Below are 18286 nucleotides of genomic sequence, written 5' to 3'. Positions count from 1 at the left end.
CCATGAAGCGTAGAAACTTTAGATGGTCTGCTCGAATGGGAATATGAAGATATGCCTCCATTAGATCCAGGGAGGCGAGAAACTCCCCCTTGCGCACCGCTGCAATCACCGTCCACAAAGTCTCCATCCAAAGCGCGGCACCCATAAGGCTGCATTGACCTTTTGCAGATCTAGAATGGGACCACCTTTCCCTTTTGAGACAAGCAATGAAACTACAGGAAGGCTCTTCTGACTGGGCATGAAAATTCTAAGGCGTAGCTGTGCTTTACCACCTCAAGGATCGATTGGTCCGACGTGATTTTGGTCTGCTCTCCGAAAAAGTGGGATAATCTTCCCCCCTAAAGCCTCTACAGAATAGTAAACCCCCATGGCCCCACTGCAAGGACTTTCCTCCTCCTGTCCCCTGAATGAGTCTCTAGAGGGTCTGCTGGAACCCCGAAAGGACTGTTGACTTCCTGAGGTCTGCTTCTGTCCAGAGCATGAAACATTTTTGCCAGAACAAAACCACCTCCTATCCCGAAAATACAGGGAGGAAAATTCTTCTTATCCTCTGGCAAACTGTTTCCTTTCGACTCCCCCAGCTGCATCATCAGCTTATCAAGGTCTTCACTGAACAGCAGCTTCCCTTTAAAAGGAAGACAACAGAGCTGGGTCTTGGACCACATATCCGCTGACCAGTTTCGCAGTGGGAGGAGGAATAGCCTAGTGGTTAGAGCAGTGGGCTACGAACCACGAAATCAGGGTTCAAGTCCCACTGTTGCTCCTTGTGACCTTGGGCAAGTCACTTTACCCTCCATTGCCTCAGGTACAAAACTTAGACAGATCTTGGGATAGAGAAATACCTACAGAACCTGAATATAAACCCAGCTCGCTTCCTTGAAAAAGGAGCTGGCTGAAGTTAAAGCTCAGTTAGCTTCAATGAAGATAGGCTCATCCTCTTTACAATATTCGGGAAGTAATTCCCCATTACCACAGAAAAACCAAAAGTCAAGGATAAAGAGATTTACAGTGGGCTCAGGCAGGATAAGACCTGTGACCCACAGGCACCCATTCTTAACAGCTGTGCAACCCATTAGTCTAACCCCCCATTCACACAGGGCTTTAAGGAACTCAATAAACAACAAGATTACAGAGGGCTCTGGTAGAATTGAACCTCTGATGCAGAGACACACACTCTATCAAGTGCAACAAGTACAAAAAGCCTTCTCTGTATTAAATACTGGCGAAGCTCTTGAGAAAAAGATTGAAGTGTTATCTGAAAAGAGAGAAGAAACCCAATGCATACAGGAATTCCAGATCAGTAACCAAAGGAAAAAGCTAATTGTGCTGGATGAATCTGTCATCAAAGGCACTAATCTTTCCCCTTGCACAAATGCAAAGGGAAAGGGAAAATTGGATAACAAAACTCTCAAGAAAAGTCACAAAAGGAGTCCAGGAACAGCAGTAACCTGAACGTGGAAAGCTGGAAAGCTATGAGCACAAATGCTCGTAGTTTGGGCAATAAAATCCCAGATCTGCAAGCCCTAATGGTGGAGGCGGACTTGGACATTGTTGCTGTCACGGAGACGTAGTTCAAGGAATCTCACGATTGGGATACGGCAATACCGGGCTATAACTTGTTAAGGAAGGACAGAGCGGATAGGAAAGGGGGAGGCGTGGCTCTTTACATCAGAAACAATATCCAAGCATCTGAGTTGCAAGGAAGATGGGGCAATGAAGAAGCACTATGGGCCAACCTAAAAAAAGATGGGACATCCATTTTTATTGGAGTGGTTTACAGGCCTCCCAACCAAAAGGAAGAGCTGGACAGAGATCTGGTTGAAGACATCCAAAAGATGGGAAAGAAGGGAGAAGTGGTGATTGTTGGAGACTTTAATTTGCCGGATGTAGAGTGGAGAATCCCATCTGCAGAATCTAACAACGTTCGCACTAGTCTCAGTGCTATTCATATGTATTATTACACCTAGTTAATTTTGTCTTACTACATCCTGGCTACTCTAGCCCCCAAGTTCAATCTCCCTGTTATATATAACTTTGCTTCGGCTCTCTTGTTTGGTTAATTAGTTTTTCCCCTAAGTTCCATGTAAACCGGCCTGATATGAATCCCTTCATGAAGACCGGTATAGAAATATGTTAAATAAATAAATAAATAAATAACAATAGTAGAGAAATAGTGGATGCTCTGCAAAGAGCTTTGTTCAAACAAATGGTAATGGAACCCACAAGAGAGGGAGCTATACTCGATTTAGTGCTCACTAATGCAGATAATGTCTCTGATGTGCAGGTGGGCACCCATCTCAGCACCAGTGATCATCAAACGGTATGGTTTAATATCACAAAAAGGATATGGAAAAGAAGCACACGAACCCAAGTTTTGCAGTTCAAAAACACAGACTTTGATGAAATGGGGAAGTACCTGGAAGAAGAACTAGTAGGCTGGGAGCACAAGAGAGATGTGGAACAGTAGACCAAACTAAAAGGAGCAATTACCAAGGCAACTAATCTATATGTTAGGTTTCATTTTTCTTTTTCTTTTCTTTACTTAACTGGTTCTCCAAGGAGGTGGCTGACAAAATAAAGGCTAAAAGAACAGCGATCAAGAAATATAAAGGATTCCAAAAGGAGCACAAAGAATATCTGGTAGCACTGAGGGAGAAAAAGAAAGTAATCAAGATGGCAAAAAGTCAAGCGGAAGAAAGGATTGCCAAAGAGATTAAGAGAGGTGACAAAACATTTTTCGGATACATCAGTGAAAGGAGAAAAGTTCAAAGTGGTATAGTGAAATTGAAAGGTGAAAAGGATCAATGTGTGGAGAGAGACGAAGAAATGGCAGAAATATTAAACAAATACTTCAGTTCTGTGTTCACTAAAGAAGACCCTGGAGAAGGACAGTTGCTAGTTAACAAACTAGAGGGGAATGGAGTAGATGTAACTCCATTTACAGTAGAGAATGTATGGGAAGAGCTGAGGAAACTGAAAGTGGACAAAGCCATGGGGCCTGGTGAGGTTCATCCCAGGATACGGAGGGAGCTCAGAGATGTGCTGGCAGGTCCGCTGTGTGACCTGTTCAATAGATCCCTAGAAACGGGAGTGGTACCAAGTGACTGGAGAAGAGCGGTGGTGATCCCGCTTCACAAGAGTGGAAACAAAGAAGAGGCTGGTAATTACAGACCAGTTAGCCTCACCTTGGTGGTGGGAAAAGTAATGGAGTCGCTGTTAAAAGAAGGAATAGTGAGCTATCTACAGTCAGAAGAATTGCTGGACCAGAGGCAGCATGGATTCACCAGGGGAAGATCCTGTCAGACAAATCCGATAGAATTTTTTGACTGGGTAACCAAGGAATTGGATCAAGGAAGAGCACTCGATGTCATCTACTTGGACTTCAGCAAAGCTTTTGATATGGTTCTGCACAGGAGTCTGGTGAATAAAATAAGAAGCTTAGGAACGAGTGCCAAGGTGGTGACCTGGATTGCAAACTGGTTGACGGACAGAAGACAATGTGTGATGGTAAATGGAACTTAATCTGAAGAGAGAGCGGTGTTGAGCGGAGTGCCGCAAGGGTCGGTGTTGGGACCGGTCCTGTTCAATATCTTTGTGAGCGACATTGTGGACGGGATAGAAGGTAAGGTTTGTCTTTTTGCGGATGACACTAAGATCTGCAACAGAGTGGACATGCCGGAAGGAGTGGAGAGAATGAGACGGGATTTAAGGAAACTGGAAGAGTGGTCGAAGATAATGGCAGCTGAGATTCAAAGCCAAGAAGTGCAGAGTCATGCATATGGGGTGTGGAAATCCAGGAGAACTGTATTCAATGGTGGGAGAAGGGCTGATGTGCACGGGGCAGGAGAGAGACCTTGGGGTGATAGTGTCTAATGATCTGAAGTCGGCGAAACAATGTGACAAGGCGATAGCTAAAGCCAGAAGAATGCTGGGCTGCATAGAGAGAGGAATATCGAGTAAGAAAAGGGAAGTGATTATCCCCTTGTACAGGTCCTTGGTGAGGCCTCACCTGGAGTACTGTGTTCAGTTCTGGAGACCTTATCTCTGAAGGGACAGAGACAGGATGGAGGCGGTCCAGAGAAGGGCGACCAAAAAGGTGGAGGGTCTTCATCGAATGACTTATGAGGAGAGATTGAAGAATCTAAATATGTACACCCTGGAGGAAAGGAGGAGTAGGGGTGATATGATACAGACTTTCAGATACTTGAAAGGTTTTAATGATCCAAAGACAACGACAAACCTTTTCTGTTGCAAAAAAATCAGCAGAACCAGGGGTCATGATTTAAAACTCCAGGGAGGAAGACTCAGAACCAATGTCAGGAAGTATTTCTTCATGGAGAGGGTGGTGGATACCTGGAATGCCCTTCCGGAGGAAGTGGTGAAGACCAAAACTGTGAAGGATTTCAAAGGGGCGTGGAATAAATACTGTGGATCCATAAAGTCTAGAGGATGTGAATGAAGAGAAGAGGCATGGGGGTGGCTTGAGGGAATGATGGCTACTACCTGGAGATGAATATTCTTATTCAATAATGCAACTCCAACATTGCTCTATGCTTCAACGGCAAGAGGAAATGTGGGGAAAAAAGGATTTGCAACCACATAAAAGCAGGGGTGTAGCTTGCTTGTTACAGCAGTTACTACCCCAAACAAAAAAATACCTGATACTTCACTTTCAATGCAAATCCAGCATAGCTCTCTGCTTCAACAGCAGGGGAAGAAGTTTGATACTTCACACACATCCAGCATAGCCCTCTGCTTCAACGGCAGGGAAGCAAGACTGATACTTCACTTTCAGTGCATAGCCAGCATGCCTCTCTGCTTCAACGGCAGGGGGGAATGAAGAAAGGTGGATCTATACTCAGGCAACAGTCAACAAGGACTGAATTACACAGTCTGAATAAACAGATAAGCATGGGTGTAGCTTGCTTATTGCGGTAGTTAATACCCCTAACTAAATTAAGCTAGTTCACTTAGATGCAGTTCCAACACTGCTCTCTACATTAATGGCGGGGGTGGAAGGGAAATAGAATAAAAAAAAGGTTACTAAGAGCCAAGAGAAACATATGTATGTGAGAGAAAAAAAAAGTGCGAAAGCTTGCTGGGCAGACTGGATGGGCCGTTTGGTTTTCTTCTGCCGTCATTTCTATGTTTCTATATCATCTCAGATTGAATGTCAGCATATAAAAATAATAAATAAATAAACAAATAACCACAAAAGACTACGCTCCATAACCAGCACTCCTGCCACGTAGGCTACCCCGGCCTCCAACCGGACTGTATGGGAGGAGTCCTGCTCCTGAGCATTCTGTACCCAGCATAAACAAGCCCTCTTCAGAAGACTACCACAGACAGTCGCTCACAGACTCAAGGCAGAGACTCAAACAACCATTTTAACCGAATCTCCAAATTGCGGTCCTGTGCATCTCTAACTGCAGCCAACCCAGCCACTGGAATAGTCATCTTCTTGATCACTGCTGAGTAGGATTAAATGGTCAATTTTCTCAGTGGAAAAGGGTAAACAGTGGAGTGCCTCAGGGATCTTTACTTGGACCGGTGCTTTTCAATATATTTAAAAAAGATCTGGAAAGGAATACGACGAATGAGGTTATCAAATTTGTGGATGATACAAAATTATTCAGAGTAGTTAAATCACAAGCGGATTGTGATACATTATAGGAGGACTTGTGAGACTGGAAGATTGGGCATCCAAATGCCAGATGAAATTTAATGTGGACAGTGCAAGGTGTTGCATATAGGGAAAAATAACTCTTGCTATAGTTACACGATGTTAGGTTCCATATTAGGAGCTACCACCCAGGAAAAAGATCTAGGCATCATAGTGGATAATACTTTGAAATCATTGGCTCAGTGTGCTGCAGCAGTCAAAACAGCAAACAGAATGTTAGGAATTATTAGGAAGGGAATGGTTAATAAAATGGAAAATGTCATAATGCCTCAGTAAGGGGTAAGGAGAAGAGGAGCATCAGGTATCAAGTGAGGGGGTAAGGAGAAGAGGAGCATCAGGTCCAAAGACAACGACAAACCTTTTCCGTCGGAAAAAAATCAGCAGAACCAGGGGTCACGAGTTGAAGCTCCAAGGAGGAAGACTCAGAACCAATGTTAGGAAGTATTTCTTCATGGAGAGGGTGGTAGATGCCTGGAATGCCCTTCCGGAGGAAGTGGTGAAGACCAGAACTGTGAAGGACTTCAAAGGGGCATGGGATAAACACTGTGGATCCATCAAGTCTAGAGGACGTGAATGAAGAGTGGGTGGCTCACAGGAATGACAGCTACTGCCTGGGGATTATACCCTTATTCAATAAACATACACACAGTTAATGCGACTCCAACATTGCTCTAAGCCTCAACGGCAAGAAGAAGTGTGGGAAAAAAAGGATTTGCATTCACAAAAAGTGGGGAGTAGCTTGCTTGTTACAGCAGTTACTACCCCAAACTAAATAAGCCAGATACTTTACTTTCAATGCATATCCAGCATAGCTCTTTGCTTCAACGGCAGGGGAGGAAGTCTGATACTTCACTTTCAACACACATCCAGCATAGCTCTCTGCTTCAACGGCAGGGGAGAAGTCTAATACTTCAAGCAAATCCAACATAGCTCTCTGCTTCTATGGCAGGGGAGGAAGTTTGATACTTCACGCATATCCAACATAGCTCTCTGCTTCTACGGCAGGGGGAACTTAGAAAGGTGGATCTATATACAGACAATAACCAACAAGGACTGAATTACATAGTCTGGGTAAACAAAGGCATGGGTGTAGCTTGCTTACTGCGGCGGTTACTACCCCTAACTATGGTAGATATTCACTTGGATGCAGTTCCAACACTGCTCTCTACATTAATAGTGCGGGTGGAAGGGAAATAGAACCAAAAGGTTACCAAGAGCCAAGAGTAACAGAAGTATGAGAGAAATAAAAAAAAAAAAAGTGCATAGCTTGCTGGGCAGACTGGATGGGCCGTTTGGTCTTCTTCTGCCGTCATTTCTATGTTTCTATGAGAAGAGGAGCATCAGGTATCGAGTGAGGGGTAAGGAAAAGAGGACCAACAGGTAGCGAGTGAGGGGTAAGTAGTAGAGGAGCATCAGGTAGCGAGTGAGGGGTAAGATATAGTTGCAATGGAGAAGGTACAGAGAAGGGCGACCAAAATGATAAAGGTAATGGAACAGCTCCCCTATGAGGAAAGACTAAAGAGGTTAGGACTTTTCAGCTTGCAGAAGAGACAGGGATATGATAGAGGTGTTTAAAATCATGAGAGGTCTAGAATGGATAAATGTGAATCGGTTATTTACTCTTTCAGATAATAGAAAGACTAGGGGGTACTCCATGAAGTTAGCATGTGGCACATTTAAAACTAATCGGAGAAAGTTCTTTTTCACTCAATGCACAATTAAACTCTGGAATTTGTTGCCAGAAGATGTGGTTAGTGCAGTTAGTGTAGCTGTGTTTAAAAAAGGATTGGACAAGTTCTTGGAGAAGACCATTACCTGCTATTAATTAAGTTGACTTAGAAAATAGCCACTGCTATTACTAGCAACAGTAACATGGATTAGACTTAGTTTTTGGGTACTTGCCAGGTTCTTATGGCCTGCTTTGGCCACTGTTGGAAACAGGATGCTGGGCTTGATGGACCCTTGGTCTGACCCAGAATGGCATGTTCTTATGTATCGCTCCATGGTGAGACTGCACCTTGAATACTGTGTACAATTCTGGTTGGCGCATCTCAAAATAAGTTATAGTTGCGATGGAGAAGGTACAGAGAAGGGCAACCAACATGATGGGATGGAACAGCTTCCCTATGATGAAAAGCTGAAGAGGTTAGGGCTGTTCAGCTTGGAGAAGAGAGATGGCTGAGGGGAGATATGATAGAGGTCTTTAAAACCATGAGAGGTCTTGAATGAGTAGATGTGAATTGGTTATTTACACTTTCAGATAATAGAAGAACTAGGGGGCACTTCATGAAGTTAGCATGTGGCACATTTAAGACTAATCAGAGAAAATTATTTTTCACTCAACGCACAATTAAGCTCTGGAATTTGTTGCCAGAGGATGTGGTTAGTGCAGTTAGTGTAGCCGGGTTTAAAAAAAGATTTGGATAAGTTCTTGGAGGAGAAGCCCATTAACTGCTATTAATCAAGATGATTTAGGGAATGGCCTCTGCTATTACTGGCATCAGTAGCATGGTGTTTGGGTACTTGCCAAGTTCTTGTGGCCTGGTTTGGCCACTGTTGGAAACAGGATGCTGGGCTTGATGGAACCTTGGTCTGATCCAGCATAGCAATTTCATATGTTCTTATGAGAACAAAACATCCATTTTAGGAATCTTCAACAGATCCATGGTCTCCTCCGACAGTAAGTATAACTTCACCATTGCACTACCGAACTCTAGGCCCGCTTCAGGAGGATCCCACTCACGATTCACCAACTTAACCTTCTTGGGTACCAAAAAAAAAAACCCTAGGAGGGCACACAGTCCCTCTAGAACTGGGTGCACCCCTTCATTGTACAAAAACTATCGGGTGACGTTGACTCCTAACTCCTCAAGGACCTGCGGAATAAGTGGCCACAACGGACAATCCTCGTTCTGCCACTGGCACTTCATCTGGGATCCTGGGCATCTTTGTCGGCATCTGGATCTCCATGAGGAATACCATCCACTGGACCACTGCCCTCAGGATCATTCACTGGAACCTCCTGTAGGACATCAGATTCATCCTCATCCAGCCCTGTAGTACGCACAAGACCCAGACGTCTAAGCAAGCCCCCAGACCCAAAGCCTCCAGCACCCTCCTCCCGCTGGGACCATCTTCGCCCTCTGGCTGCTGGTCCAGGGTCAGCTTCCTTCCTGCTCTCTTCCTTGCCAGATAGGCTTTGAAAAGGGGCATAACAAAATCTGCTAAGAAAACTTCCATCTCAGCAGAATCCTCAGCTTGCATGCTGTCTCTCCAACTCCCCCCCCCCCCCCCCCCGATCCTGATCCTGTAGTGCTTGCACCATTGGAGGAAGGAGAGGGGAATCCCTGGACACCCCAGAAGCCACCTGTTTCCTATTGCGTGCCTCAGCCATCTTAGCTGCATCCCCAATTCCACTAGGGACTTCTGCAGCAGGCCTTGCTGACCTGGGAGCTTTCCTCCTGCTGTCTGCCCTGGAGGAGTTCCCCCTAAGTCACAATCAGAGCAGACTGCGGCTGAATTAAGGCAGCCACGCCATGAGCTGCACAATTTATAGGGTCCCCCACAGAGAGAAGCCGGCACCAACTTAGCAGCACACATGGCCTGATCGTAGCGCTGTACGGTTGATGAGGCCCGCTGAGAGGCATGATAGCAAGAGCTCAGCTGCCAGTGTGAATCACCCTCTTCAAACTGCTCTGGACCCCGGGGCTGAGGAGAACCCGAAATCTCACTCCCCGTGGTACCTCCAGCTCCTGCTGAAGCCTCCCACCGCTGATGGGCTTTGCTTGCAAGTCAGGCCTCATTTTTTTTTCTTTTAATATATTTCTAAAGGCACAACTCCCTTTGAATAGGAAAAAGAATACTTCCCTGATCCAGCGAAGGCTCTGGGGAGGAAACCATGAAGGGACAAAGGGAACCAGACCACTGGCCATCAGACCTTCCGGATGTTGCAGGCAGAGACCAGACAGGGCTTCCCAATCCCCCGCTTGCCTGGCTCCACCTGAGGGATGGCCCACAAATGTGCTTAACACCGCAGGGAGCTCATCCAGTAAGTCCTTTATCATTGCTTTACTATTTTTTTTTCTTTTTAAATTTCTCTCACACTGCAGGTTTGCACCTCTACCATCTCTGCTGGAGAGAGAAATACTGAGGGACTGCAGGTGGCACTCTCAGTTAAGTAGCAGTGCCTGAAAAGCTTTTATTCTCTGCCTCCAAGTGCTGGTAGGGGTGCAAAACCCAATTGTCTGGACTGATCTGGGGTATGAACAGGAAGATGCATTTTGATGTACTTGGTATTACTATTAAAGAATATGTAAAGCACATATACCCAGGACCTTTCAGAGTTTTTTTTATGCTCTTGGAAAAGACTGTTTCTGAATCTGGGGTACACAAGCCACAGGTAAGAGGGATGCCAGGGTTTCAAGTTGCCATATCTGCTGCCAAACACAGGAAACATGTGCAGGAAGTGAAACTGTTCCATGTGGCCCCACCCTACCGCTGAAGCTTCGGTCTCTCTGGAAGCCCCCACCACTGCAGAAACTGCTTCCGAGTGTTTGGGAATTTCCACTGCAGTGGTATGCCAAGGGAGGGGAGTGCCCCATGATCCCTAAACACTGGCCTGGAGCAGAGAGAGAGCAGGCAAGAGGAAGCACCGAAGCAGAGCATACTTCAGTGTGAGGTGGCAGGCAGGAGCATTTTAAGAAAGTAAAAATAAGTTTAATGTGATAAAAGTTATCATCCTTTTTACAATTTCCATTCACATACAGCCCAAGCAATGCATTGGCAGCCCCTGGCCAGGTGCCAGGCTGCAGCTCCCTCTGGAACCCAAGATGATGTCATTGTTGAGTATGGCTGGGTCTCCCTCCCCACCCCTTTCTCTCACCTAGGACTGTGAATGCTGCCTCTACAGCATCCTTGGCCCCCGTCAACCTGAAGTATACAACAGATCCAGGAATTTAATCTACATCTCTTGCGGAGTAATAGGTACGCACAACACTGTCACTGGGCCATCACACCGGCCTCAACAAATCCCAATTTAACTTTTGTGCCTATGGCACAAAACTCGATTTTTGACAAACAATTGGTTCTTCCCAGAATTACGTTTTCATGCCACACAAAAGTCAAGCAAGGAATGTGCACAATGCTTACATAAAAAACTGTGAACCATTTGTGTCTTTTCCTCTGTTGGCCATAGACAGCAGGTACTCCTTGTTGTGCTTGACAGAAAAGCTTTCATCTACCAAAACAAGGTTATTCAATTATTTCAAAATCTATACAGCACTTTCTTAGCTTCCATTCAAGGCACTTTGGCTAGAACTTGAACAAGGCTGAGCACAAGTGTTGCTACAGTCCATGAGGCCCAAGCTCAGCAAGGAAATGCACAGAGCAGTATGAATAACAGTCTGGGGTTGGGGAGTGAAGAGTGGGTTTAGGAAGAACATAGCAAAGTTGGGAATACAGAAAATAGTTGTTTAAAAATACAGATTAACTGTCAGCTACATATCTCTGGAAATTATGGTCATTCTCAAAAGAGGGTAACTGATGTAAAAATTTAAAAGGCATCGCATTTCAGAAAAAAATATCAAGCAACGTGATCCGGATTTTCCAAGTTTCAGAACTCTTTGAATTTCGTGCACACCTGTAACAAACTTGGCTTTCCCCAAGTTTGAGTTTCAAGAATTGTTCACTGACTGCAAACTCTGCTGCAGGAAACGTACAATATGCATAACTGGGAAAAGCTACCTTTAGTGTGGGGTGGGGGAGTTAGAGGGGAGTTCTGTTCTAAGGTTAAATCAATCTTAAAAGCACTGAAAAACACAAAGAAATATTTCACCTTAAATTGACTGTCCAGGAATACAAGAATTAACAAAAAAAAAAAAAAAAAAGGCTATTGTGCTGATTTCCAATATTTGGCCTCACCGTACTTTTGTACTAACATTTTCATGCCATTATACTAAATTTCTTTCTAGTATGGAGGGGCAGGTCTCCACTGACCAGTGTAGATTTCTCTCCCCAGCGTACACATGCCTCATCTTCCTTTAACAAAAGGGAAAAGGCATAGTGGAAAGCCTTTCAAATCAGCCACAATTCTTTGAACAATTTTTTTTAAAAGTCTCTCTCTCTTCAATAGAGGTTTCACTTGCTCTTAAAAGGAAAGGCAAAGGGAAACTTTTGATATATTCAGAAATAGCAATTTATTTTAATTCTTATACATCTCACTTTAAAGCAGCAGCAGCTTATCTTGGCTGAGAATATTTTCTGCTAAACAGATCATCATTCTGATGTACAAATAACGCAGAATAAAACTAATAGACATTTTATCATAAAAAAAAGTATTCATCTATTGCCTGTATTTTCTCTTTGCTCTACAGCCTGTTTCAACAAATCCCACTGGATAATTTGTAAGGGATTTGCAAAGGATGGTCAGAATGTAGCCAGGAGGAAAGAAGGAATAAATATGTCTAAGGAACATTATTTCTACAAATTTTGAATTTGAAAATTGCAAAGCATAGCATTATACAAATGTCTAATGTTTGATGGCCTACTGGTACACACCTTTAGTCAGTTTTAAGATTTTAATCTAATCTGGCTTTACCTTTTGACTTTTCAAGAAATGAAAACATTGTCTTTACACAAGAAACAGTTTTAGAAAATTGAGGTCTATGTGTTTACCAAAACAACCTTTTTCATAATAGAATTCTGTGTATAACAGGTAATTTCTAGCAAAAAGATTATACAACATGTCTGGTAAATATCAGGAATTTCATTTAAGAACCCAAAGTACTGGAGACAGATACATCCACAAAGGAGACGACGAGTCTTCAAATGAAGAGTGACTGTATAATCATTTGACAATTATTTTAAGAAAATATATTTATTTTTGTTACGTATAAAAATTTTACACCTAATAAAATAAATACCAAAAAAGTGCTCAAATAGCAATATTATTTGCTACACAAGATCTGTCAAATCCATATTCTTTAATCATCAACTAACAAATCAGAGAAAAATGCAGATGTCCTTTACAAATCTTAAAGTAATAACTTGCTTGTTTTTGAGTCTTATTGGAGAAATTACTTATCTGATAATTTCATTTTCCTTAGTGTAGACAGAGACTCAGGACCAATGGGTTATATGCTCCCCTGCTAGCAGATGGAGATGGAATCAGGTTTCAAAGCTGACATCACCTTAGATACACCCCTGCAGTGAACTCAGCCCTTCAGTATTCTCTTCAAAAGCCATTGTGGACATACTACTGAAAAAACGATTAAAGACAGATAACTGTAACTGTACTCAACCAAATATAAATGCTGAATCCTAGCAAGATTATAGATGCCCTGATCTAGGATTTGGGCAATGGCTTACCCGTAACTCTTGGAATCGATATTCATTTCACGGACAATTCCTTTGCACTGTTCTTGGGCAGACGTGAGCTGGATGCTGAGTCCATCTGTCTACACTAAGAAAAACAAATTTTTCAGGTAAGTAATTTCTCCATTTCCTAGCATGTACCAGATGGACTCAGGACCAATGGGATGTACAAAAGCTACTCCCAATCCAGGCGAGAGGCTGCCCGCAGTCCGGTTAGCACTGCCCTTGCAAAGGCTGCATCTTCTCAAGCCTGAACATCCAGGTGATATAACCTGAAAAAGGTGTGTAAGGAGAACCAGTCGCCGCTCGGCAAATGTCGATGGGAGATAGCAGTCTAGCTTCCGCCTAGGATACTGCCTGAGCCCTAGTGGAATGAGCTTTAACCTGAAAGGGTAATGGCTTTCCTGCCTCTACATAGGATCCCATGACTACCTTCTTGATCCAGTGAGCTATGATAGATCGTGAAGCTGGTTCGCCCTGTCTCCCCCTACTGTGAAGAACAAACAAACGGTCTGGCTTACGCACCTATTCTGAAACTTCAAGATCCTGCGCCACAAGCCTACTGACGTTTAAATGGCGGAGGAGGCAGTATTCCTCCATGTCCTTGTGCCTATCTAGGGATGGCAATGAAATAGACTGATTCAAATGAAACTCCGAGACTATCTTGGGCAAGAAGGATGGGACGGTTTGAAGTTGTAATGCTCCTGGAGTCATCTGGAGGAACAGTTCCTGACAAGACAATCCCTGTAGTTAAGAGACATGCCGAGCCAAGCATATTGCCACCAGGAACACCGTTTTCAGGGTTAACAAGTGCAAGAAAGACTGCGCAGTGACCGAAAGGAGGACCCTGCCAAAAACTCCAATACTAGATTAAGATTCCACAAGGGAACGGGCCACCGTAGGGGATGCCGGAAGTGTTTTACCCCTTTCAGAAAACAGGCCATGTCCAGATGCGCTGACAGGCGGGTTCCGTTCACCATGCCCTTGAAACAGGAGAGATCTGCTACTTGGAAATTCAAGCAGTCCTGTAAAAATTCCAGAACCAATAGGATTTGACGGTCTGAGGGGCAACACCGCGTTCCTTGCACCAGGCCTCACATACACTAAGGACGTAGAGAACTTCCGCGTGCGGAGCAAGGTGGTAATTACTGCCGCCGAATATTCACGCGTCATCAGAATAGCCCTTCTCAAGAGCCAAACCGTAAGACAGAATCAAGTCGGATCCTCATGAAGGACTGGACCTTGCAAGACCTGGTCCCTGTGCGGTGTGAGGCACATGGGGGTCTCTACCAGCAGTCCCCAAATGTCTGCATATCATGGACGCCTGGACCAATCCAGAGCTACTACAAAGAAACGACGGCAGAAAAAGATCAAACAGCCCATTTAGTCTGCCCAACAAGCTCCCATACTTATCTGTTTCACTGACCACCAAGTTCAGGGCCCTTGTTGATAATTGTTTGATTCGAATTTCCTGCCACCCCCTGCCGTTGCTGCAGAGAGAGTAATGTTGGAGTTGCATTAAAGGTGAATCATAAGGCTTAATGGTTAAGGGTAGTAACCCCCGCATCAAGCAAGTTATCCCGATGCTTGTTTACCCAAACTGCACAGATCAATGCCTTGTTGAATGTTGTCTGAATGTAAATCCTCTTTTCCACATTTTCCCCTGCCGTTGAAGCAGACAGCAACGCTGTATATGCATTCAAACTGAAATATCAGGCTTAATTGGTTTAGGGTAGTAACCACCGCAATAAGCAAGCTACCCCCACACTTATTTGTTTACCCAGACAGTATAGTTCAGTTCTTGTTGGTTGTTGTCTGAATGCAAATCCTCTTTTCCACATTTCTCCTTGCCATTGAAGCAGAGAGCAATGTTGGAGTTGCATTAACTGTGTGAAGGCTTATTGAGTAAGGATACTAATGTGATTTTTTTCTAACAGACACGTAATCTGATTTTTTTCTAACAGAAGAATTTGTTGTTGACCATGGATCATTAAAACCTTTCAAGTAATCCCCTGTGGTGCTTGATCCTACGAATGACCCTGCCCAATAGGGGCCACGGAGGGAAGGCGTATAAGGCGTATAAGTAAGTCCTCTTCTGGCCAGGTCTGAACTAGAGCATTGATCCCCAGGGATCACTGATCTCTTCTGCAACTGAAAAATCGTGGAAACTCCGCAACAAGAGATGCAGCCAGCAGATCGATTGACAGGAGGCCCCAGTGATCTACCACTACCTGAAAGGCTTTGGCCGACAATGTCCATTCTCTGGGATCCAGACTCTCCCTGTTTATAAAGTCTGCTCTGACGTCTTTTCCTGCGATGTGGGAGGCCAAGATCATCTATAGATGTAATTCCGCCCACTGCAAAAGGAGATCCATCTCCAGTGACACTTTCTGGCTCTTAGTTCCCCCCTGGCAGTTGATATAGGCTACCGTTGTGCTGTCCGACATTACGCGGACTGCCTGACCCCGGAGCACGTGGCAGAACTGTAGACATGCCAATCTGACTGCCCGGGCTTCCAGGCGATTTATGTTCCGGAGAGCATCCTCCTTGGTCCAACTTCATCAGTTCCTGACAGTGAGCTCTCCAGCCCTGGAGGCTCGCGTCTGTCATGAGGACTAGCCAGTTCAGAGGGGACAGGCTTACGCCCTTGCCCAGGTGAGCTTCCAGTAGCCACCACTGGAGCCGAGAACATAATTCAATCAGTAAGTGGAGGCAAATCAAATAGTATTGAGACAGCAGGTTTATACATGACAGCAGGGAGCATTGAGATGGTCGCATGTATGCCCTCGCCCATGGCACTACCTCCAGGGTTGATACCATTAAACTGTTGACCTGAAGAAAGCTCCACATCTTGGGGTGCATTGCGTTCGTAAACCTACGCACTTGGGATATCAACTTCCTTATCCTCGAGGGCGGGAGGAAGATATTGCCCTGCCTGGTGTCAAACCAGACAAAGAACAAAAACTTTGAGGAACTGCTACATAACAGAGTGCCACCTAAAGTCCCTCAGTAATGACCTGTACCCAAGCCAAAAATTAGTCCCTAAAACCCTTTCCAGGGCGGGTGGACAGACAACTCAGGTTTGGAAGCCCCCTGAACTGGAGTCTCTCATATTTCCAGAGAACCAAACAGTCTGGTAACTGCTTAACTCAACATATTTACAATCTGCAAAGATTTTTGAAATTCGGTTCACCAACTATCAGGAAATGAGTCTTTTGGCAGCAACGAGGTGGTCTCTGGACTGATCTGTGGTAATTCAGGAATGAAAATTAGCTGGTAAGAACCAAAATTTTCTTTTCCTGTTCGTACCCAAATCAGTCCAGACAAGTGGGATGTACCCAAGCATCCATACACTGGGTGGGAACCCGAAAGACACTCTCCTAGAACACTTTCACCAAAGGTTGCATCTTCCTGCACCTGAATCAGCAATGCTTGGACCACATTGCGGCCCTACATATCTCTTGGGGAAATACCAACTGACACTCTGCTCAAGAGGCTGCCTGTGCTTTTGTTGAATGTGCACTCTGTCAGAAATTTGCGATTCTTACAAATGTAAACCAAGCAAATGGCCTCCTTCAGCCGAGATAATGTAGCTTTAGAAGCTCTCTTCCCGTTTTTTGCTCCACCAAACACCACAAACAGATGATCCGATCGTTGAAAGCTGTTAGTGATCTTCAGATAAAGCAACAGAGTGCGACACACATCCAGAAGATGAAGATCTCTATCCTGCGGAGACTCCCTAGATCACTCTGGAAACACTGGAAGCTCAACTGTCTAATTCACATGGAAGGAAGATACAACTTTTGGCAAGAAGGAGGGGACCATATGCAACGTCACCCTATGAGTAACAATACACAAAAAAGAATCCACACAAGACAGAGCCTGAAGCTCCAAAATCCGTCTGGCCAAGCATATGACCACCAGAAACAGTCTTCAACATCAGATCCTTCAGAGAAGCTCGTCTTGAGGGCTCAAAAGACCCCCACAGAGTACCCGCGATACTATTTTTTATTTATTTATTTTTAATTTTTATATACCGGAATTCCTGTATGCAATACAAATCAATCCAGTTTACAAGTAACAAAAAGGTTGCCCTGGTCTGGGAGGTTAGACCGGGGTTTTTTACATAGAACATTGAACAATTTTACATAGAACATTGAACAATAACAATCAACCAATGAAAGTATCAATAATAATTAACAAATAATAAATAACCTTGTTCGTGTTTTGAATAGTATGTGTGTGTTCCCCTTTTTTTTACAATGGACTTTAGTAGCGTATATCGACTGCAGTAAACGGTTATATAATATGTCCTCTGTTAAATGACTGTTAAATAGGCATTGCGAATAAGCAAGTACGTGTAAGAAATTAAGTGTCAAGCTATTCGTGACACCCTACAATGGTTGGATCTGAAATTCAGGAGGAGGTGCTTAGTTACACTCTGTGAATTGGAATGCTTGCCTGAAGAGCCAGGTTTTTAACCTTTTTTTTGAATTCTGGTAGATTGGGTTCGAGTCGTAGGTCTGGTGGGAGCGCATTCCATTGGTGTGGTACTGCCGTGGAGAGAGCTCTTTTTCTTAGCGTTGATTTGGCAGGAGCTGCGACTAATGTGCCTTTGTAGGCGCTTCTGATGGGTCTGGAAGATAAGTGTGGCTGAAGTTGAATTTGTAGAGATATAGGTGCGGCGTTATGGATTGCTTTGTGAATGATGGTTAAGGTTTTATATAGGATTCTCTGTTTGATGGGTAGCCAATGGAGGTTGCTCAAGATGGGGGTAATATGGTCTCTTCTATTAGTGTTAGTTAGGATTCTGGCTGCGGCATTTTGTACCATCTGTAGGGGTTTGATGCTGTTAGAGGGGAGGCCAAGTAAGATTGAGTTGCAGTAATCAAGTTTTGAAAAAATAATGGATTGAAGAACGAGGCGAAAGTCATTGAAGTGAAGGAGTGGCTTTAGTTTCTTTAGGACCTGTAGTTTAAAGAAGCAATCCCTGGTGGTTGTGTTAATGAATTTTTTTAGGTTAAGTTGGTTGTCAAGCCATGCTCCTAGATTCCTGACGTCTGCAGAGAGCTCCATGTTTTGTGCCAAGCTGTGTGCGTGGGTGTTCGGTTTGTGAGAAATCAGTAGCAACTCTGTTTTGCTGGAGTTTAGAATTAGGTTCATGCTGGAGAGTAGATGTTTAATTGGTTGAAGACAATTCTCCCAGTAGGCGAAGGTTTTTTGAATTGA

The 18286-nt window shown here is 44.2% G+C and overlaps 1 protein-coding gene across 8 annotated transcripts in view; it reads right to left on the bottom strand.

Moving 5' to 3' along the window:
• Positions 1-18286, bottom strand: part of PPIG (peptidylprolyl isomerase G) — a 204239-nt gene that overhangs the window by 129678 nt on the left and 56275 nt on the right. For all 8 annotated transcript variants that reach the window (XM_029605696.1, XM_029605695.1, XM_029605694.1 and 5 more), the window contains one exon: positions 10835-10922. In XM_029605696.1, coding sequence (XP_029461556.1) covers positions 10835-10922 — 88 coding nt within the window. The remainder of the gene's footprint in view (positions 1-10834; positions 10923-18286) is intronic.

This window comes from Rhinatrema bivittatum, chromosome 6 (genome assembly GCF_901001135.1).
Source record: "Rhinatrema bivittatum chromosome 6, aRhiBiv1.1, whole genome shotgun sequence".
Taxonomy (NCBI): domain Eukaryota; kingdom Metazoa; phylum Chordata; class Amphibia; order Gymnophiona; family Rhinatrematidae; genus Rhinatrema; species Rhinatrema bivittatum.
This window is presented reverse-complemented; position numbering and strand designations above follow the sequence as displayed.